Source organism: Euprymna scolopes, chromosome 1 (assembly GCF_053919585.1).
Source record: "Euprymna scolopes isolate OS-2025 chromosome 1, ASM5391958v1, whole genome shotgun sequence".
Classification (NCBI taxonomy): Eukaryota; Metazoa; Mollusca; class Cephalopoda; order Sepiida; family Sepiolidae; genus Euprymna; species Euprymna scolopes.
The window spans coordinates 180,035,693-180,060,051 of record NC_136482.1 but is presented as its reverse complement, the minus strand read 5'-3'; the positions used below and the strand labels follow the sequence as shown (position 1 = coordinate 180,060,051).

At 30.1% G+C, this 24,359-nt stretch overlaps 1 protein-coding gene across 25 annotated transcripts in view; it reads left to right on the top strand.

Annotated features, from left to right (window-relative positions):
• The window catches only part of LOC145277800 (neurofibromin-like), a 345,586-nt gene that overhangs the window by 128,671 nt on the left and 192,556 nt on the right, over positions 1-24,359 (top strand). For all 25 annotated transcript variants that reach the window (XR_013868231.1, XR_013868216.1, XR_013868230.1 and 22 more), the window contains exons 14-23: positions 1,870-1,995; positions 4,580-4,693; positions 7,708-7,787; positions 11,477-11,681; positions 13,551-13,737; positions 18,381-18,454; positions 19,813-19,974; positions 20,302-20,396; positions 21,016-21,105; positions 22,539-22,713. Coding sequence is in view for 21 of the 25 variants with exons in the window: in XM_080129724.1 (XP_079985850.1) it covers positions 1,870-1,995; positions 4,580-4,693; positions 7,708-7,787; positions 11,477-11,681; positions 13,551-13,737; positions 18,381-18,454; positions 19,813-19,974; positions 20,302-20,396; positions 21,016-21,105; positions 22,539-22,713 (1,308 nt within the window). In the remaining 4 variants the exon portion in view is untranslated. The remainder of the gene's footprint in view (positions 1-1,869; positions 1,996-4,579; positions 4,694-7,707; positions 7,788-11,476; positions 11,682-13,550; positions 13,738-18,380; positions 18,455-19,812; positions 19,975-20,301; positions 20,397-21,015; positions 21,106-22,538; positions 22,714-24,359) is intronic.

The following is a 24,359-nucleotide window of genomic DNA, read 5'->3' as shown; positions in this document are numbered from 1 at the left end:
GAAAAGAATCCCAAATTCATGGCTTAATTGGGTGTTTGATCTTGTTGAGGAATTTGACTTTTGTAAGATAGTTTGCTTGAATTTTGCCAGATTTTTTCCCCCCAGCTTATCAGCAAATTTTGTGATTAAAATTAAGTTTTGTCTCTTTTTGTTTACATTCTTCGTCAGCTGATATTTGTACTTCATGAATGCCCTGGAAATGTCACTTCTGATTAATGTTTACCAGTTTTAAGATATGCAAACGAAATTGACTGTCTTTTCAGAATAAGTTTTTAAAATTGGTAAACATGAATCAGTAGTAACTTTTCCAGGGCATTCATCGTGAAACACAGATATCAGCTGATGAGAAATGCAAATAAAAAAACCGATGGAATTTGATTTTAACCAATTTTGTTGTGTAAACACAGTCAGAACATGTTATGATTCTTTTTGCTAATCCTTGTTGTAATTCTCAGCTCACATATCACCGCCTTCAAGGTATTTAAGGAGTACTGAGCTGCAGATAAGTTTAAAATTTTGTAATCTAGCATAAATCATCATGATGCAAGTCCCTACTTTTATAATATTTTGATACTTTAAAGTCGTTCGTGGTCTACAACTCTCATCCCACCAATAGTACACAGAAACAGCTATCCATTGCACTTCACTGTAATTAAACACTTCAAATGGTTTTGAAATTAAGGAATATAAAACACTTATCAAGTATACGAGGATCACTCCAAAAGTAATGCATCCCGTTTTTTTATTTAAAAAAAAAAAAAAAAAATTGAAGAGCTACAAAGACGAGTGGTACAATTAAACCGACTTACCTTTTGTACTCCAGAATTTTTTTTATATATAGTCATCACTATTTTTAATGCACTTTTACTAGCAATGCAATAGTAATTGTGCATATGCGACTTAAGTGTGCTTTGTCACTCACAGCTTTGTTATCACCCTGAAATCAACAAACCCATCTCGTAATTTTGCTGGCATCAGCTGTATCAGTTTGATACTAGTTTAACAGGCACTAGTAAATGTTGATTGGTTCAATTTTTTTTCTGCATGGATGAATTCAATGATGCATTTCTGCTTCTGACACACCTCCATGACAGGGATTGTTTTCTTAGAGCCTCACACCATCAATGTCTGCAGCAGAAAAATGACACTTTCAGGTCATGAAACCAAGCGGAGAATCCAAGCCAATTACTGTGGTGGAGATTAAAATCACCAAATACATGTACTTGTGCGCTAGTATCAAGGGAGAGTGCTCTGTATCTATGCTGTCAGAGACTTGGTTGATTAGAGTACAGTCCTTGATCGAGAGAGAAAAAAGAAAATATAAGTAGCTAATGCTATGTTGCAGGTTAAGCCCAAAACACATAAAGGCCTGGTCATCTGATTCTAGTTTTAATTCTCTAGTCAAGAGGTGGGTGTTTCGAATATAGACTCCAAGTCCGTGCATATCTTTGTCTGAGTCCTTATGGCGAAGTGGGAGATAACCAAATGTATAAGAGATTAGAAGGGATGGAGAAGTGTAGGCTAGTTTCACTTTGCTCCAAGATATCTGGCGTGTTTGCTAGGAGAAATGATAAGTTAGTTCTAAGCCAGTGAACATTTGTGAATGCAAGCCTCAAGGGAGGAAGCAAATTGGTTTTGTTTGAGTTTACACCTGGTTTGATCGTAATTTGATTGAACCGTCATTTTATTTTATTTTTAAGTTTCACTTTTTAAAGTACAGAAATGAGTTTAAGTGATATTTTTAACATTTTTAATTAATTTCCATTGATGGAACACTTAATAGAGAAGTTAAAAATAATTTTAAAATCAAAATTTCTTTAAAGGCAATTTCTATATGTTTATTAACTCTCCATTATTTCCTCCTTCTAGTTTTCATCCATCACCAAAATGACTGGGTTCAAGCTGGCTCGAACTGGTGAAGAAACTACAATGCAGAGATATTTTTTATTGGGTTTAGTAAAACTTATACATGCTGATCCTCTCTTAATGCTGCATGTAAGTATATTCTAAAAGTTTTATACATATCTAAATGTTGCTGTAGAACAGGCTAAATTGATGTATGGTGTTTTTTTGGAGCTGGCTAAATTGATGTATGGTGTTTTTTGGGGAGCTGGCTAAATTGATGTATGGTGTTTTTTGGGGGCTGGATAAATTGCTACCAATTAATTTTGGCACACATTTTTGTTAATCTTGTAAGAAAACTCATTCCATTCCAATTTATTCTACTGAGGCTAATATGAAATTTTCATATTAACTTACAGTTAAGTTAAATTATCTTTTGACGCTTAATACACAATTGTAAAATGAACGCCATTCTATTAAATTATTATTGGCAGAGTCGGATCACATGTTAGAACAGAGGCTTGTAAAGTTAGGCTTGAGTGAGTTTAATATAGATCACAATAGTATAAGGACTTCAGGGTTTCTATTATCTTGAGTGACCTAGAAAGAGAAAGTCTAATGGAATACATACTAATAAACAGTATCCTATAACAAAAAGGTATCAATAAAATGTAGCATAATATTTTTGTTGTTTTTGAAAACTAATTCCCTTAAGATGTCTGCAGTCAAATATGGCTTTCTGCCCTAAAACTAATAATCAGTACAGGTTTTCGACCGTGGTATCACAACCACAAGTGAGATTGGCAAATGATTTTCCTGGGGTTGTAAATCTATAAAGATAATTGCACTTTTTTGGTATTAGAACGGAAATCAAAATATTGAATTTCATTTAAAACCAATGGTACCTTAATTATGTAGAAAATTAATAACATATCCCAAAACATAAATTGTATGGTGTTTTCTTTGATTCTCTCTCCTCTGAATTTGAGCAAGTGGTATAATGGGGAAAGGAGTGGCTGGTTACTTTTAATGCATCTAAAACCAAGCTTTTATCTTTACATCATCAACACTCTGATCCCCATCTGGCATCAATTGAAATGAATAGCTCTCATCTTGGGGAGGCCTCATGTTTTGACAAGCTTCTGGGTTTGACTTTTACTCCTGATCTTAAGTGGAACACATACATTAAATCCGTTGCCAAGGCCGCTGGAAAAATGGTGGGTTCCTTCTATCGATCCAGTAGATATCTCACTGCTGATGCAGATAACAAACTCTATCTATATAAGAGCCAGGTACGTCCAAGGATGGAATACTGTTGCCACATCTGGGCAGGAACTGCTAGAAAGGACTTATCCTCCCTTAATAGAGTTCAAAATAGACTTTGTAGCCTCGTAGGGGATGTCCTTTTCTCTTCCCTGCAACCTCTTTCTCACAGAAGAAATATTGCAAATTTGTCTCTGCTTTATCGTTATTTTCATGGCAAGTGCTCGGCTGAGCTCCAATCTATACCCCCCCCCCTCACCAAACTTTCACAAGAAACACCCGTCTAGCAGAAATCACTATCAATAATTTCCCCCACTCTTTACCTAAACCTAAATGTAGATTCCCTGAGCAAAGCTTCTTTCTTAGAACTGCACGCCTATGGAATTGTCTTCCGTTTTCCTGCTTTCCAGCTGACTACAATATGGTTGTCTTTAAATCTAACGTAAACAAGTTTTTGATGAGCTGTTCCATATAAGTTAACAAATTTACCGAATTTCCATTACTAATGATTACTATATTGTCCAATTTCTATTGTACGCTCTTTAACCCTTATCCTTGAGTTACCTCTTGGCCTTGATAAGTGGTGATGCCCATGTAAAAAAAAAAATGAAAAATGGAGTAGAAAATTATTAATGAAAATAGTTTTCAAAGAAAAATTGCAAATCATATTTAAATAATTAACAGAATAAGCAAGAAAGGTAACTGCTACAGTTCCCCCCAAAATGATGAGCTCTTGAATGTACATGTTTTATGTAATAATGTAATAATAGGTTATTAATTACAACATGACGATTAAGTAGATAACAGGTATTTAATGGAAATTCAATTTTACGGCTTTCGTTCTTATTCCAGAGAAGCGCTAAATAATCATTTAATTCATACATTCTTACCTAAAAGCAAAATTAGAAATGGTTAAAGACATCACATACATTGAAATTATACAACTGGGTTATTTTCTTGTCTCATTTTCTGCTCCATTGAACTAAAAATATAATGGAAGGACAAGTCTTTATGCTAGCTGTGTCAAGAAGTTCACTGCTTGTATGTACTCGTTAAGACACAAAGCTATCTTTACACTCTCTCTCGTCATAAAGGTTTTTTTTTTTTTCTTAAACTATTAATTTTTCTTTTTCACTTCTGTTTAAGATAGTGAATTTGATCTCATGTTTGAGGTCACAGAAAGTTTACCAAAGGTCAAATAGGGTTATTGGAAAAAGGTTGGGAATTCTTGATATAGATAAACACTGATAAGTATGTAACAATTTCATCTTTGCTGTTTTTGATTGTTTTTTTAAGTCTTAACCAGCATATTCAAATTAACTTAATATTAACTGTCTATTGCATATAGATCATCTTAAATTAATTTGTTTTTTTCAAATATTCATAGAAAATGGTTTAAAAATCACTTGAATTCAATTGTAAATCTTGTTTTGTTTTTGTTTTTTTTTTAAATTATAAATTTTTTTTTATATAGAATCCTGATAAATCTGGCATTGAAGTGCAAAAAAGCACATCTGAATTAATTAATGGTCTTGTAGTGCTTGTTCATGTACAACACATGCCTGAAATTGCTAAAGAAGCCATGGAGGTAAGAACACAATTTTAGATTTAAAATATTCAAATTGATTGTTAATTCTCTTCTTGATTGAATGAATATCAACAAATGTTCCCCACTTCCAATATTTTTATAATTGAAATCGGTAAAAATCATCCATTTTTCAATCAAATCTATTGATTGCCTGCTCAGCCCGCCACGATACACCGGTAGGAAACTTTACATGCCTCTCCATACTGACTTAGTTCACAATACATTGTAGTCTACGTTGCACTGTAGAGAACCTACTTTTGATTTTATCGAGCTATTTTTATATAATAGCTTGAATTAAAGTTTAAAATGCAAAAATCAAATATCAGAGTTTAATTTTGCTCTAAACTTCATTTCGAATGCATCCCCGTCTTTTCACAGAACCTACTGTTTATTTTATATGCTATACTTGCATACACACATGCCACACAGAAGTCGAGAGTATGAATCATCTGATATCCAACTTAAGTTTATGCTTGAGGATGGCTACTATATGACACAGTACAATGGAGTGTGTAAATATCTCCATTGGATGATCTGTAAAAAGTTGACTATTGAACGCAGCAGCAAGTCCTAGTAACATATTAGAAAGAACAGTTGGTCATACACCATCCACTATGACTATGCAATTCCTACATCTTGAAAACTGACCTAAAAACCCTGACCTAGTGATACGGGACAAAGGGAAAGAAGCAACATTGGTAGAAGTTAGTGTCCCCAATGATGGCTGGGTTAAACAGATCTGAGAGAAAAGATAATGAAATACTAAAGGCTTATGTATACCACGAAAAGAAACTTATTCCAATAATTATAGGAACAACTGGATTCATGAAAAAGAATTTCAAATACTACCTGGCAAATATGCCCAGTGAACCAAGTGTAATAGATATTCAAACAATTGCACATAAAGGGACTGTCAGAATCTTAAAAAGATCTCGATTGAAATATATAAGATAGCGGGTGAATGTTTGGTATTTGATAGGATGCCCCATCCTAAGCTTGAACAAATTGATAAGAAAAATTAAAAAAAAAAAAAAACAAAAACAAGAGTGTCTCATATAAGTACAAATAGAAATAACAAACTTGTACACTACCAGGCAAAAAAAAAAAAATCGGCTTAGCTAATTTTGAATATTCATTTTGAAAATAATTTACACAAACTTAAATTAGCATTTAACTAATACTAGATAGCTCCATTATGAGCCTTCCATAACAAGGTGATTAGTTTGGGCAAGTTATCTATCATTTTTTTACGTTGTTCTAAAATGGTATTTTCTCACTCTTCCTTTACTACTTTTCTTTGTGACTTTTTGTTTGCACATTTCCCTTCAGCCAATTTTCTTATAGTTGTGATGTACAAATTCTGGATCTGGTTAAGTTTAGGTCTTTGTCCATTGCCTGAAAAGAGTTATCAAACTAAACCTTCTCCCCATCTATCAAAATTAATCCCTTTTCTAAAATACAAATGTTGTTGTGGTGCTGATGCTCATACCACACACAGTTAACTTTTTAATACAAAGTGATAAAAATATATCACAAATCATGCTTAGTTGTTGCTTACAAACAATGCTGAATTTCTCACCTGATTTTTCAAAGATATTATTCGAGAGCATAACTTGGAAGAGAAAAATTGTGACTCATCCAACCAAATAAGCTCATCCTATCCATGGTATTCTTTTTAAATAACAAAAGCTTTTTTTTAATATCAAATTGATGCTATCGTTTTCTTTAAATCTCTTGTCTATAGTTCTTCAAGACTTTCTTAAAGAACAATAGCAAAGAGATTGACAGAAAACAATATATCAAGATTATGTGACCAAAAAAAAAAAAAAAGAAGCCTTTGTTACATTCTCTGGTTTTTAACTACTTGGCCGAATTTCTAAGAGTATCTTGTCTGTAATGAAGAGAAAACTTGAGTCCTCTTTTGTTGATGATTTTGGGATGGTCTCGGTTTGTCTTTCTTTTCACATTATATACTTATTTATAATGTTTACCATTTTTTTCACTGTGAAAAAGGAAGCATTGATTTTTTTCCTTGTCCAAGATGGTAAAAATTTGTTTAAAATTGAAGCTTCTCTTTCATATCATTCCATTTTTTTCGTAATTTCATCCAAATGCTTATTTTTCTTTTTGGGTGACATTTTATATTAAATATTAAGATAAGTTTAGTAGCTCTGGCACTAACCTGCAAAAAACAATCTGATATCAATAAAATTACTTGTAAACACAATAACAAAATTATTGTAAAATTAGGAAATCTCATTTTATTTTGTCCTTTTGTAAATGCTTCACTTAAATTCATCTAGTATATCTATAAAAATGATGCATGTGAGGATGCTTCTTAACCTATATTCTCAATGGATTTTTTATCTACAGACTTTGGGTATAGACTTTTGGTATAGTAGATATTCAAACATATGGAAAACTTTTTAACAGGTTTTCATCCAGAAAAACGGGCTTCTAAGGGGTCAAAATTGAAAAATTGGTGTGGGGGGGGCATCAAATTATTATCTGTTTGCTGTCTCACAAATGTGCATGTGTGAATAATTCACCTGACAGATTCATTGTTAAAAATAAGTAGGTTTTAAAACATTTTTTGTAATTCATGTCAAGCAGACCTAATGGTTATCATACTTGACTCATTGTCCTTAGGTTTTGGTTTTGATTTCAGTCCAAGTATTTTATTTTTTTTTATTACTTAAAGAAGTGAACTGTTTTGAAAAAAACCCAACATAATACTCGCATGCACGTCTCGGTTTCAGTATGAATTAAAATATGATATTTATGCACATTTTACAACTGGGCAATGCCGAGCAGCTTGCTAGTTTGTCAATATTGTTTTTGTGCTAAATAAGCTAATATATGCTATATGTAGGTATATTAGTATATGAATATTGATATTGAACAATTTTTAATCACTATAAAGCTCTTGATCAACTAATTATATTTTTAGAGTTTTTTGTTTTCTCGCCTATTTCAGTTCTCATTAAGTATCAATCAATCTCTATCACTTTCAGGCTCTCCTCCGGCTACATCAGCCTGAAAGTATTGAGTTGTGGAACCTTGAAGCTCCAATCAACACTTTTTGGGAAATAAGGTTTGAATAATTAGTCAACATGTTTTAGTTGATTGATCTTTTCTTTTTATTTAATTTTATTTTGTAACTTTGTATAACTTTTGAGAAATGGAAAAAAGGAAAGAACTTATAAATTTATTTGTGTGTGTGTGTGTGAAGAGGCCCTTATTTTGAATAAAAACAATACATAATAAATACATAACTCATAATTTTTATTTAAAAAAAAAAGCTACTTTGAACTATTGCACAACACCAATAACATCTCTGGACATCTATAAACTAGAAAATTACTGTTTCAAAAAGAGGCCTGATCTTCGTGCTAGGATAAACATGCATAAGATACAGTGTCAAGGATGATTATAGACCCCCCCCTCCACACACACACACACACACACACACACACACTTTTGAATGGCCTTGTACCTAATTTATTTTTGTATCTTCAGAAATAAATAATTTTTTCAAAGTCTAGTATCTGTCCTCAGAAGAGAATAAATCCTTATCAACTAATGCAGCTTTTACTCCATCTAGAGTGCCTCTTCCTGGAGAGCTGAATGAACCAACACTAAAAACTAATCCTTATAGTGAACCATAGTGTGTGTGTGTGTGTGTGTGTGTGTGTGTGTGTGTGTGTGTATATATATATATATATATATATATATTAATTTATGCAATAATTTCTTCCATATTTTCCCAAATTGTTAATAAATGTTATTTAAAGTTGACAAATTGAAAAGTTTCATAATTAAATTTTTATCTGTCAAATATTAGCTACTAATACAGTTAAATATGATATGAGTCAATTTAAAAAAAGAAAATGGGGCTTGGATACCTCTTATGTTTTTAAAAGAAAAATGCCGCATGGTGGATGTGAACATTATCAATTGAACCAATACATCATGTTGCAAATTTAGCTTTTTAAAATGGAAGCACGAAATAACTGTTCGTACATGTACGATTAACAGCATGAAAAGCAAGATTTTTACCTGACTCTCCTTTTGAACAAAGCATTTCTACATGAAATAATTGACAATTTTTCGATATTATGTCTGAGAAATCGCTCTTTTTAACAATAACTGATCCATCCTGGTTCCATGTGGGTGATAAAAGTTTTTAATGGACATACAAACACACAAACAACTGAAACTTATCTAATAGATTTATCTGTTATACTATAAGCCTTGCGACAAAGATTTCCAAATTTGACAAGATACACCTGAAGAAAGGAGTTATATCTCAAAATTAAAGAACTATGAAGATGGAAGTTGTACCATTGAAACAAGCAACCTATTGTGCTCCAGAATTTATTTTTCTACATAGTCACTATCATTCTCAATGCACCTTTTCCAGAAATAAAATGATGCAACTCTGCTTCTGACGCACATCCATGAGAAAAGTTGCTTACTTAGTTTCACACTGTCAATAACTGCAACAGAAAGATAAAACTTTCAGGTCCTGAATGCATAAGTTCAATTAGAATAACAATACAATTTGCAATCCTCTCTGATCCATTCAGGCAGAATAAAAAATAGGAGGCATTACTTCTGGAGTGCCCCTTATATATGGTGCATGATGATTAATACCACTTGTTTTAAAAATTTTAATGAATAAAATAGTAAACTGAGAAATTAATCATGTATTTAAAATAGTTTAATAAAAATGTCGAAAAATAGAATAAAACAATTATTTATACCTCACTCTCTATCACAATTTAAAGATGGAAGATAACAAAAAAAATTTGCAAGAATAAGATTTAAGAAAACCTAGGAAGTTCTTACACAGCTTTAAAACAAATTTAAATGATCATTTGATTAACGTGAACTGAATCGATCACTGCAGACTGGAATTAGCTATGACAAGTGCAAATCCTTTTTTGTTCAATTATGCACCTTTACCATTGGTAAAGGTATGAATCCCCCCCTCCCCCCCCCAGCAAACATTTGCAATATAGTTTGTTTCATCATTAATAACCCCTCAACAGGGTTTGTTTGCCATTGAACCAATGACACCTAGATTTCAAATGAAACTCAAACTTAACACAGCTATCACAAAATTGTAACCAGTCTACCACCTGTAGCACAAATATACACAATAAATTCAGCAATTGACTAATATGTGCATGAGGCGATGACAATTTTCCATGAACAAATGATCAACCTCATTATAAATTCAAGATGGCCACCATCATATGATGCAAATGAGTAAAATTTTAAGATATTTTTATATTCCTACTTATATGCTATAAATACCATATTACATAGAGCATAAAATGAAAGGTTAAGCTTGCAGTCATTTTAAAAATAAGTGTAAAAATAATTTTTCTACAAAACAAAATGTTGCTCAGCGGGTTGAAAATTATTTCTTATATTGCCATCTTCGGGTTTTGATAAAGTTGTTTTTGTCTTTTATATTTTACTAGCACGGTGACCCGACATTGAATGATCATCAATGAATATTTCACACTCCTATATTTTTATTTCCATCAAAATCCATGAAACCGCCTGGAAGAAAGCTTCACATACCTCCATGCAGTAACTTAGTCCAAAATATGTTATTCTATATTGCACTCTAGAAAACCTAGTTTCTTTTATAAAATTATTTTATATAAACTTCTTTCCAGTTAATGAAAAAAAAACATTAATAAATTTACGTGCAGGCTTTTGACCCTTAAGACCACGTCATGCAAAAAAACAAAACAAAAAAAAAACACATAAATTTTCAAGTTTTATAAAATCCTTTCCCTGCAACCTCTTTCTCACAGAAGAGATGTTGAAAGTTCGTCTCTGCTTTATCGTTATTTTCATGGCAAGTGCTCAGCTGAGCTCCATTCTATGGTCCCCTCTCGCCAAACTTTCACAAGAAACACTCGTCTCGCAGAAAACACTATCACTAATTTCCCCCACTCTTTATCTGTGCCTAAACCTAAACGTAGATTCCATGGGCAAAGCTTCTTTCGTAGAACTGCACGCCTATGGAATTGTCTTCCGTTTTTCTGCTTTCCAGCTGACTACAATATGGGTGTCTTGAAGTCTAATGTAAACAAGTTTTTGATGAGCCATTCCATATAAGTTAACAAATTTACCGAATCTCCATCAATAACGGTTACTACATTTCCAATTTCTACTGTACACACTTTAACTCTTATCCTCGAGTGGCATCTTGGCCTTGATAAGTGGGGATGCCTATGAAAAAAAAATTAAAAAATTAAGAAATTTATGTGGAGTTTGAACCTACAAACCCCATCATGACAAAAAAAACAAAAAAACATGCTATCAACTTACCCACAGTAGAATTTTCACTGCCTGTTGTTCTATCATTGTTGCGAAGCGACAAAATGGAAAAAATGGCTTTACTGATGATAGATTAATTAAAATCGATTAATTATCGATTATCATCAGGGGGATTCTGAAACAAAACTTAACTAAGATTACTCCCAGACTTTTACACTAAAATTCTGTAAATTTTAAAGAAAATGTGTTCAGCCGAAAAGGAACGAACACACACAGTTACATAATTGTAGATTTATTTTCTCATTTAATTACTTCGATGAAGCTAACAAAAAAGGGCCAGTAAATGATAAATATCTTTTTTTTATCATATACATTTGAATCTGTGGAACATTATAGCCTTAAATGGATTTTTTTTCTTTTGTTTTTTTTTTTGTTTTTTTGGTCAGCAAAAAAAATGTTAACATTTTTTATTTTTTCCAGCTCTCAAGTGCTTACTTCAGTTTCACAAAAATTGATCCAGAATCAACTAAATCCTTATTTAGTTCCAACTGCCAGCAATACAGAGATTCTGAAGTGGCTCCTTGAGATCCTCATCTGTCGCAACAGCTTTTTACAGAAACACAGCATCAATGCTAACTTGGGTAGTAACATTACAATCTGTCAAGACTCGCATATACTGTTAGAGGTAAGTTGGCACGTAATACACATTTTTTCTTCTTTCTCTTTTTGGTTCTTAACATTCAACTTAGTAAACAAACAAAAATACAGAAAATATGGACAAATATTTAATGTATGTACCTATCACGGATCAAAGATGTCATGTTCCAAAAATCATATATTGATCAAGTATATTTTTAATTAAAAAAAAATCAGAGTTCATGATTTTTAGTGATTAATAAATTTTGGCAGCCATTGTTTATAGATAAGGAGACAACTCAATTCAACCCATTGAGATCAAAATCAACTTTGTATTGAATAATACAGTTTACTCTTAAAATTGCTAAAAATCATAAAGAAATCGTTTTCTATATAAAAAACTACTTTATGTGAATTTTGTAATATGACATCTTTGTTCTGTGACTAGTATGTATATTAAAGATTTTTCTGTATTTTTTTTCTTGGTGTAATTCTAAATAAGCACTCTATTTTTCTTTAAAGGTTTGTCATATTTTTCAATTGATTTACAGTCCAAAACAATAACAAATAAAATAAAACTGGGTTAGCTTTTCATCTTATTTGGATTCATCAGACTACTGTTCTCATCTTGAGTGTCATTTTCACATTTCAGTTGATGTAACCTTCAACTTTCTTCAGGTGTAATTTATTGAACTTGGTAATGTTTCTGTCGAACTCGGGAATTTGGATGAGATTTAAAACAGAACCCTTTATTTACTTCATGGGGATAGCATGCTCTTGTTCCGTCAGCCATGACTGAATAGAAGTCCTAAGTAATTCATAATTCAAGATAAAAACACTGGTCTGAAGAATCCAAATAATACAAATAACCAATCCTCATCTCAAAAATTCAGAAACGTGCGTTGGATCTGTTTTTGATTGCTAAAAGAAGAAAGTTGACTCTTTTTTTTTTCAATCTTCCTTATAAAAAAAGTCCAATCATCAGAATTTTCTTATTTTTACTAGGTTTATTTTTTTTAATTTTTTTTTTTTTTTTAATACTTTCATTCACCTCTGAGCAAGGCATATTACCACTTGAACGTAAAGGGATACTATTTGGAACCATCCTTACAGGGAAATATGTAGTCAGTTGGATAGCGAGATTTCTGTTCACATTGCATTTAAATGTCTCCATGTCAATTCATTCAGCGAAGCAGGAGAACAAGAGGGAATTTCAAATATTAGAGTAGAAGACTTTCCAACATTCAGGGACGTCAACGGTAAAGGGGTGGGATAAGTTAGTATTATTTACATGGAAAGGCACAAGTGCTACAAATTTGTCGGCATATTTCATTAAAATACTTAAAATGAAGATAGCCATTGAATTAAAAAAAAAAAAATAATGAATAGTGAATTAATGAGATGTCATTTTGTACAACAATATGCAAATTAGATTGGCTAACTAAGTTGGTGTGTTCATGTTGAGTATATTAGAAAACTGAAATTTTATTTTGCATATGAAATTAGGATTAAACATATCAAATTTATAAGTATATGATAGAAAAATGTACTAAATGTTTTGAACTTCAATGTGAAGAGTAAAAGAGCATGTATGATCCATGGTTCAAAGCTTTTTCTTTTGTTGTTGAAGAACTTCTACAATCAAACATAGTCAGGTAGGCTTAAAATCGAATTCCAAACCCTCAATATAAATCTGACACGTAGCACTCTGAACACCAAGTAAGCTTTGTTTCTTTGTCAAATATTGTCTATTTATTTCACAACCTCAACAAACGCATCTAAATTATAAAAATGTTGCCAAAGTGTTAAGTTACCTTTGTGAGTTTCATGTTTTCTTCAAATTTTGTTCTTTTATTTTCTTCGGATTTGTTCCATTTAAAATTCTTTTTCTGGATTGCAAATGATTTTTTCCCCCCAGGTTGTCTTCTTTATCTACCTGTGGAGCATTGATGTTGCTGCTGTTTTAACTGCTATGTCCTGCTTTCATATGTTGTGCGAAGAGGCAGATATTCGGTGTGGAGCAGATGAGGTGGCAGTGACGCAAATCCTGCCCAACTACAATGTCTACACAGAACTTGCTGCTGCCAGCATGACTCTCACCACGGGTTAGTTTGTGTTAATACAACTCAAAACCTTTTTACTCTTTTTAAACAAAAAAAAAGAAAATACAGACAAATCTTTGTATGTATCTGTCACAGAACGAAGATGCCATATTCTAAAAATTATGTAAATTGATCAAGTATTTTTCATGAAGTAAATCAAATTTTTAGGATCTATCTTTTATAAATATTAATTCGAACTACTGAGATTAAAATTATCCTTATAATGGATACAGTTTCCTATTAAAATTATCAAAAATCATAAATTTTGATTTTTATTGGTAAAAAAAGTTTACTTGATCAATTTATGTAATTTTTTGAATGACATCTTTGTTCTATGATAAGTCATCATAAATTTTTTTTTGTATTTTTGTTTTTTTAGTAGCAATACACACTGATGATGAAACACTTTGGATAATTACAGATTTCAAGGGGGTTCTGCTAAAATCATATTTTAAAAACTAAAGCACCTTAAGTCCTCAAAGTACCACCGTTTTGTTTGAAAATGAATATACTTTCAAATAAATTAATAAATAATGTACATTATATATTTTAAAAGTTTTAAGCAAATAAAGTGATAAAAATGTTAACATCATAAAACAGCTTTTTCGGTAAGATTTTGTAATGACCCCCCCCCCCCTTCTGACTTGTAAATGGTTGTGTCGCGTTTCTCAAGAATTTCGTCATGAAATTTGGAAAATAACTAGAAGAGATATCACTTTTAATAGATTCGATTGTCCGAAATTCTTTTGACAGCTCATTTTTTTTTGTTGAGTTAAAAAAAACAAAACAAAAAAAAAAAAAGACTTCAACATGACGAGTTAGGAAAATTTAGAAAAAAATTTCTTTGGACACCCACTGTTAAATAAATCAATCTTTTTACTACATTTATCCATTAAAATAGAAATAAAAATAATAATGTAACCGGCTTTCTCTTGTGGTACTGAGCAATTTAAAATCATGATACTTGGAAAAATCATTCTATTTTTAAAAAGTATCTTAAAACAATCTGTAGAAGCAACAGCAGCTACTATCGCTGATATTAATTATTTTACTGTAAACAAACTTTTCTTGTTCTGTTTTTTATTCCAGAATGAATTAAAAATTTGAAAATATGAATAAAAAAAAAATGTTCTCACATATTTAGTTGGAGCTCATATTATCAGAACATAATTAGCTTAACTAGAGCTATTTGGTTATTAGAATATATAATTTTAAAGCAATCCGGCGTTAATTTTGGTCAAATTTTAAAAATATAATTGAAAAACAAATATGTAACGTGTGCACTTTTATCCATTACATTAGTTTTTAATGGTGAATTAAACAGTGTTTTGTTTTTAAAGAAAATAACGAAAATGTGAAATGATTTTTTTGCTTCACGTGTGCGAGCAGTACCCCCCACCCTCAATATATTTTTTTGTCTTTTTTACAATTTTTTTTCAGTGGATTATAATCGATTGGACACTAATCTACCCAATTATATATATATAAAAAATACAAAATCAGTATTTAAATATTTGTAGAAGGTGCTCAGTTTCTAGTTAAGTTCCTATTCACTTGCCTCCCCACGAGGACAGTTAGACACAAGGTCAGTTAATGTGAGGAAAATCCAGCTTCCCAAAAAGGGTCAGTCTGGATTAAAACAAACATAAAAATTGTCTCAGTCATGAAGGATTTCTCCTTCACTGACAGAGGACAGAAAAGGCGAAGTGTAACATCAGAATACTACACTGTGATCTTGGCCCGAAGTCCAGGTAGAGAAATAAAAAAAATAAAAAACGTCTTAAACTGGAAAGTTTAACGAAATAATTTGTCACTCGGACAAGAAATGTAATTGAAAATAAAAACCAAATTTATCAAAAATTTAGCTTTAGCAAAAAATGTTTTTCGATATTTAAATAAGTGGGCAAAAATACTTAAGTTTTCCAAACGTCACGTTTTCTGTTAGTGACATCACTTGTTTTAAATGAATTTTTTTTTTTTATTATTTGTCATACTTAAGTTTCACAGCCTTAAGAATTACGACAAACAAACAAAAATAAATTTCATATTTAAAAGTAATTTGATGTCCAAAATCTAAGGCATAACATTTTCAAAAGCCAATAATTATGATTCACTGACCGTAAATATGGGGGTTGAATGCCTTGTTAAAAAAAACAAAAAACTCCCTTAATCCTACCTCTAACCCTAGGTATGAGTGGCAAGCCTCCTCCTCTTAAAATCTTCTTTAGCCCTAACAACAACACTAAGTCTAAGTGGCAAGCTCCTCCCCAAACAAAGTTCCTTGGTAAGCTACATATAAGTGTCTAAAAAAAAAAAAAAATTCTTAAAGAAAAGGGCAGAATTTATCACACATAAAAAAATAAATTAGTCAACTGTCCTAAAATGCTAGAATAGTCTCGAAATTGTGAATTATTTTACATTAAATTCATGTGAAACTAACCACCACTCTAAATTCTAAAATTGTTTTCGTTTTGTTTCTATCAAATCTTCAGGGTGTTCACATATAATTTTCCTTAGCTCTATCATTAACCCAAAGTCAGAGTGGCAACCTTCCCACCCTCTCATAATTGTACAAAGACCCTCTTAAAACCATACATAATTGTCTTTAGAAAAAATTAAAAAAGGCGCACAGGATTTATCACAGAGAGAAAAAAAATGGTTAACTGCCTTAAAATGCTAGAATGGCTCAAAATGGGAAATCATTTTACATTAAATTCTAAAATAATACTTTATCTTTCATTAAAGTTTTTTAAGGTATTCACACGTAATTGCTTACTATGGTAAAATCGCATATTTTGGAGAGGTGGTCAGATGGTAGGGGGGGGGTTTAACAGAAGGTATTAATCTACAATAATACCAAAGAAATATTGCAACATATTAATTTTTAAACAGTCCTAGATTTCGATTTCAGTTATTTGTACATATAATGCATTACAATTCAGCTTTGAGTTCTCTAACTTCTTTTCTTTTAATGAATACATGGCATTTTTAAGGAATTGCAGCATATTTATGTGCATTTACGGCAGATTATTTGGAAACCAATAATTTTTTGAGATTTTCAGTAGCATATTCTAATTCCTAGCACAAAAATACACTTATATGGTAAATTTCATTGTGTAATCTTTTGTTTAACAAAGATATAGCAGCTTTACTGAAAAGGTGTAAAGCCTGTGACAAAACGCATATGGTCTTAAAGAGGCACAAAAATAGTCATAACTTCCTTAATTTTAATTGGATTTAAAAAATTTAAAAAGATTCTTTCTTAGTTCATCAAGCTCTTTCTATAGACACGAATATTGAAAAATATTGAAATATTTTAAGCTATTTCAATTCTTTCATGTGTCTTGCTACTTTTAGTTGAATTGAATTTTAAATAAGAACCTGCTTTTTCTACAAAAGTTTGGTGGTTAAGAATAATATAATACACTGGTGAAGTGTTCTGTAACTTTAGTGGACAATCACCTAGAGATAATGCCTCTTGGGAAGGGTATTTGATCTATTAAAATTTTTTTATAGGAAATGATTTCCAAAGAAATCTGATCAGAATAATTTTGGAAGTGTTTCTAAAAGCTGTCCAACACATGTCAGCATGTAAGATGGATGTTAAACCAAATATTATTGTATGTTATTTAGGAATGTAAACTGTAGTAAGTAGAAAAATTATGATTTTTAACTACGAATGTCATTCTAAAAGTAAGGCATCCTATTTTTTATGCAAAAACTAAAATGTTGAAAAATTATGAAGACTGGAGTGGTACCATTAAAATGAGCTATCTTTAGTGCTCCAGAATTTTTCTACATAGTCATCACCATTTTCAATGCGCTTTTGTCCGGCTTGGTCATAAAAGTCTGGAGTGTTTTGTCACTCTCATCTCTGTCATTACTCTGAAATCGACAACCCATCTAACTATGCTGACATTGACTGCATCAGCTTTGTAAGCGTTCAAAAAGGTCTGGTGAATGTTGATCTGTTCATTTTTTTTTTTTTTTTTTTTTTTTGCATGGAGGAATTTGGTGGCGCATATCTGCTTCTGACGCCCATGACAGTGGTTGCTTTCTTCGAGTCTTACTCCATCAATATCTGCAATCAGGTCATGAATGCATAAGTTCAGCCATCATAGCAATGAAATTGGCAATTCCCTCTGATCCATTTGGATGGAATAAAAAATAGAAGACATTACTTTTGGAATGTCTCGTATTTTTCAAGCAGTAAATAGATTTATACTTGTCACCTGAGTACTCAAGGGTTTAAGGATCACGTGGAACATATTCATACATGAAGGTGAAAATAATTTAAATGTTTTATTTACTTAACTATGGACAACATAGGGACAGAAGGGGTCTAAATGTATCTATCTAAAATGATCATTCATGATGATTTTCAATATCCTAATAAGTCATAACTTTTAAAAGTTTCAACTTGAAATCTTTCATAGCATACAATTAAATTTAACAATCTGCCTTGGACCAGCCAATCAATGAACCTGAAGTCATATTCTGTTATTCATACCTAAGTAATCTTACACATTTTGTCAGTCATATGTATACACTTAACACTAAAAGAATATGACTGCTAATGAAGATATAACAATAGTAAATGTTAAAACTATACAAATATTTTTTTTCTTTTTTTTTTTTGCTTTCAGGAAGAGCTTTATTGCAAAAGAAAATTATGGGACTATTACGGAAAATTGATCATCCAACACCCGGAAATACACAGGTAAGGAGTTGGAAACAATACTTATGTCTTTAAAAAAAAAAAAACATTTAGAAAGACAAAAGATAATCTTTATTTTTTTTTCTTAGAAAAATATGCAGTTCTTATTTATATTGGTGATCTTTTCACACCAACACATTTCAGGTGAAAACATTACATACTTACGTATCCTGGTGGAATTAGTATAAATTCCAAAAATTACGAAAAATGACTCAGAAAAATAATTACAAGTAAAAATAGTTCATCAAATTATCGAGTTTTATTGAATGTAAAACTAAGTCAGTGTAAGAAACAAGGAAGATAATCTTTGACTTAAATTGGAATTAAGTGACTACCATTTTTAAATCAACACATTTCTGAAAATAATTGGCTTATTTTTTTGTAAAAATATATCTGGCTGTGTGCTACTGGATCATTTTTATAAAATTTTGGAATTTATGCTAGTTTCGGCATGACATGTAAGTACATAATATTTTCACCTAAAATATGTTGGTTTAAAAGTTTGCCAATATAAAGAAGTACCAAATATGAACTGTTGGGTCATCTATTGAGCTTGGATTAAATTGTTTAAATGAGAAAAAAGCGAGTTTCTTAAATCAGTTAAATATATAAAAAAACAGACAAAAAGTGTCCTTTTTTGTTTGCTGTTGTTTTCTTCTCCCATTATGTGTTAAATAGTATTACTGCCTAATGATTTTACGTTTTGTTTACAATAGACTGTTCCAATTTTTATATTTTTTTCTTTATCTTCAACTGGTAATAAACAGGAAATGATGAAAGGGAGTGTTAAAAATATGAATTTAAAAAAAAATACAGATAAATCTGTAGAGTGAAGATTGATCTTTTTTTTTTTAACTAAGAAAATCAAATTTTATTATGAAGCGAGATACTGTTTTTTTGATCTGCTATCTTTTATAAATAAGAGTCGACAACTTAATTTGAACAACAGGATCAAAATTAGCCTTGTAATGAATAAAATTTTCTATTAAAATGGCTAAAAATAGTAAAAAAATGATTTTTTTTATAAAAAAAAATAACTCAAGTCGATTTACATAATTTTTCAAATGACATTTTCGTTCCCTGACGAGTACATACATTTTAAAGATTTTTTTTTTTTTTTTTTTTTTTTAATTCATTTAAATTCTAAATAGGAACCAAAGAGTTAAATTTAAAAAAAAAAAATGACTGCATTTAAGTTTTTTATGAATGCATCAATTCTTTTGAAATTAGAAAATCTACTTATTTCACAATGTGTATAGAAAATAATTTATAAAGTTTATAAATTTAAAATAATTACAATCCCTGCTCTCTCACTGACTATCACAAATATTACTCTTTTAATATTAATTATTTTATTACAGGCTTGGGAGGATACTTGCAAAGCTTGGGACAATGTTACCAAGGTTCTTGATATTTACCCAAAAGGCAAACCTGAAGAAGGAAGTGGCTCAGGTAGTTTAGGAGAAACGATTCGTTTACGAAGAAAACCAACTCATCATGGAACATCTGATCATGAATTAGAGGTAAAAGTTAATGGACTTTTGTCTTTGTGTTAAGAAAATTTTTTTAGCCATTTTCATTTTTAAAAACTGTGCAAAAGTTCTTATTAGTATGTATGTATGTATCTATATATATATATATATATATTTATAAAAAGCTAATATAGAGTACATATATTTAATGTAAGTGTTCACTAAAATGAAAATGTTATTTCAAACTGAAGTATAAGAGACTATAGTCTCGAATATGTGTTGATTCATTTAAACATTCTATTTTAAAACTATTATATAAAACCTCTCATAGAATTGTGATTATATATCTTAAACAAAATGTTTCTTTTATAATTTCAGGACCAACTGAATGTATGGGCCAACATGACTGGGTTCCTCTGTGCTTTAGGAAGTGTTGCTTTACAGAACAAGACTCATCGATCGAGTTTAGCACAGTATGTTTTTTTTCTTAGATTTTGTAACTACAAGAGATGTTCCAAAAGTAATGCTTCCTATTTTTTTTATTACATCCACATCGATCAGAGTGGATTGCAAATTGCATCATTATGAGAATTGAACTTACGCATTCATGACTTGAAAATTTCATCTCTCTGTTGCAGATATTAATGGTGTAAGACTATAAGAAAGCAACCCCCGTCATTCGTAGCTCTTTAATGTTTTGGTTTTTGCGGTAAAAAAAAATAGGAGGCCTTAGTTTTGGAACAACTATTGTAGTATAATACGAATATTAAAAGTTTATGAAATGAGATACAAAAAATTGGTTGTAATTACATATTGCTATGAAATGAACCTAAAACTATAATCAAAACTTTCTGACTTTAAATAACTAAGAAAATTAGACAATTTAGTCTAATTTCTTCCGTTTTTTTATTTAAAAATTATTTATAAAAAAAAACATTAAGAAAAGCTGCAGATAATGAATCCATGTTTAGCTAGATCATTTCAAGTTTCATTTTATTCAGTGTTTTTTATCATTGATGACACTAAATTCATCTAATATTTTTTTAATGTTATATTTCAATTGATTTATTCTTTGGTTTGTTTTTATTATAGATCCCCTTCTATGCCAGGATGTGGTACTTCTCGTAAGAGTAGTCTGATGCAAAATTCTTCTACAGATACTCAGTGTTGTCTGGTAACACAGTAAGTTATTAATGAATTCATAAACATTTATCTGTATATATTATAAACGCTCTACCAAAATTTTTCATCTACAGATTTGAAACTTGATATATAGGGCATTTTATTTTAGCTGATAAAAATAGCTGTTGTGGTCAAAATCAAAAAAAAAATTGTAACTAGGTAGGCATAAGTAGACTCACTTTGTATCCTCTATGCAAGCGCAAAAATACATTTATGTTTAACTGTGTTAATTTTTAAATTTTTTATATCCATGTCCTTCGGTTTATTGTACCGAATATTGCTGGAGAGCTATATGTTTTGGTTTTTATTCTAGCTGATTATACCCAAGTCGTTTTTAAACTTTTGAATATTAAGTACAATATAAGAGAATTTGGTCTATAATAATAAATACGAAATCTGTATGAATTAAAATGATATTTAAATATATTTTATCACTGCATAACCAGTTTATAAAATTAAAAACTTTGGAATCTATAATTTCAGAGTTTGACATGATCCCATTTATGTTGTATAATGATTGAAAATATATTCTGATTTAAAAAAAAAAAAAAAAAAAAAAATCAACATATAAACTTCAGTTCTTTTTTAAAAAAGACGATTTTTTTTTGTGTACTTAAAAATCTATAAAAATAAATTTATTATAATTCTAAGGTGTTAATCTTAGAAATTTAGAGATTGCAAAATTCATTAACCAAAGAAAAAACAAATTGTTAGTTTTAAAAAGGTTAACTATTCATTTATTTTTTTGTTCTTTTAAAAAATTTGGTAAATCCCCATGACATTTTTATTGATAAAACACATTATTGTTGCATTAATTATGAAAACTAAACAAAACAAAAACATTAAATATTAATTTTTTTTAAACTTCTCTAAAAGTAATAGGGGGGGGGAGACAAATAATTGATAGGCAAATATTGTCTGCTTCAGCTAGTTGTTTTATAAAATAATCCCTAAAAGGATTGATATGCTACAAACCACTTTCCAAATATGATATTTCCAATCCTTTCTTGATTTTATTTTGATGTTAAACTAATTAATATTTAACAGTGAAATAATATGCCAATGCCAACTACACTTCAATGGGGCCACTTGGTGATTCATGTAATGGTTGAAGACTATAAAGAACTTGGCAGTATTACTAAACTAAAACACGTTTAGGTTATTTCTTGAATTTTTTGTGCATAAAATAAATTTAGTTCTATAATACTATATTTTTAACCATTCCTTGAGTAAATTTCAAGATGTTATATTCAGACAATTTCTGATAGCATATATTACAAAAAAGTAATATAAAAATGTTCTAATTATATAGAAGAAATTACAATTAATAAATTACATTTGAAAAACTACTCTTAAAAAATTAATAGGTGATTCTGGAAATCACCATAAAATAAAGTTATGAATGTTTAAAAAATTTAATTTTTGCTTTTCAGTTTTATTGAAAATCTGCTCAAATTCCTGGTTTGCCAGCATGAGAAGTTTGGCGCTCATATACAGAAACATGTGAAAGAATTGTTGGGTCATGAATTAAATCCTGCCCTCTATCCAAACCTTTTTGATCAAATCAAGATTAGTGTAGAGCGGTCATCTTTTGATTCTTCAGGGCAGGTTAGTACATTATTATATTTGAGATTTTTATTTTTGTTTTACAAGTTGTGAGTTTTGAATTTAAATTTCATTTGTAAATTAGATTTACATTGTCCAATTAAAAATAATAATAAAATGAAAACATTGTATCTCTAACTTAGTTTTGAATTGATATTTTTATGTTTATTTTATGAAATCCATATTCACTTGGAGTAAATGCGTGAGCAAAGATTATATTGAAATATATAACAATCTTCATTCTGAGACATTTGCTTTATTAGCATTTATTTGTATACCATTTACATAAATGTGTTACCAAGAAAATCCATTTAGTAATAGGCAGTTGAGAAATATTGAAAATTCCGATTTAGATGAATAAGTTAATGGTTTAGGAGAGAAGGTATATATGGAATAATTCAGTTAATCTGTTTAAGAGGATTGTTTTTAGGCATTGTTATACATCAAGAGGCTATCTTCAAGGTCAGTCTCAAGGTGAGATTTTAATGGAAAGTTCATAGGAATATCTGCAATTAACCAGACTACAACTTGGATGTCTTCAAGTCCAATGTTAACAAATTCCTGATGAACCACCCCCTTAAGTAAACACTTCATCAAATCTCCACACTAACATAATGTACTTACAATAACCCTTATCCCTGAGTGGCTTCCGGGCCTTGATAAGTGGTGATCACTGTGTAAAAAAAAAAAAAAAAAAACCATCTGGGCTGCCATATTGATTTGCAGGATAAATGAATCTAAATTGTGAATATTCAGTATGCTCATGTTCTTCCAGTTACCTCTTCATCTTTCTGCTACGAATGATTAAAATAGACAGAGATTGGTGATCAGATAAAAATATTGAAGGTGCACATAGTATGCAACAATCTTTCATTGCATATAAAAATATAATGAAAAGATTAAAATTGTAATTCCTTGTTTTTGTATTTTGCTATGAAGTTTCTATTGTAGAATCATAGTATCCAAATAATTTTTTATGTTTTAATGACTGTTTTATGATTCTTATTTGATTTTAAAAAACAAAAATGCAGACAAGTTTGATGTCTGTACCTGCCACAGAATAACGATGTCATGTTCCAAAATTCATGTAAATTCATCAAATATTTATTTTTAACTAAGAAAATCAAATTTTATAAGCAAAATGGAAGCCAGCCAGGAGCCATCATGTTATTGTAAAATGTGTTAAAATTCAACAGCAACAACTCAATTCGACTACTGAGATTTTGTTACTATTCAAAATAATTAAAACTTTTGCATATATAAAAATCATAAATTTTCATTTTCTTAGTTCATCAATTCACACGATTTTTGGAATATATCTTTCATGGCAAGTACTTACATCATAAAGACTTCTGTATTTTTTGTTTTTATAATTAAATCAAATTCTAAATATTATATACTTGTGTTATGCATTTATTAAATTAGCAAATAATTTATATACATGTCTGCTAGCATATACAAAATTCCTGTACTAAATTGAGACCCATATTTACCCAAAGAAATTGAAAATTATATTGAATAAACAATACAATATAAACCAGTTTTGAAAATTGAAAAGCAAGATTTAGAAAATTCTAAAAAAAAAAAAAATAAATAAATAAATAAAATCAGATTGTACATTTTAATGTTTTGAACCTTTTGTGAATAAA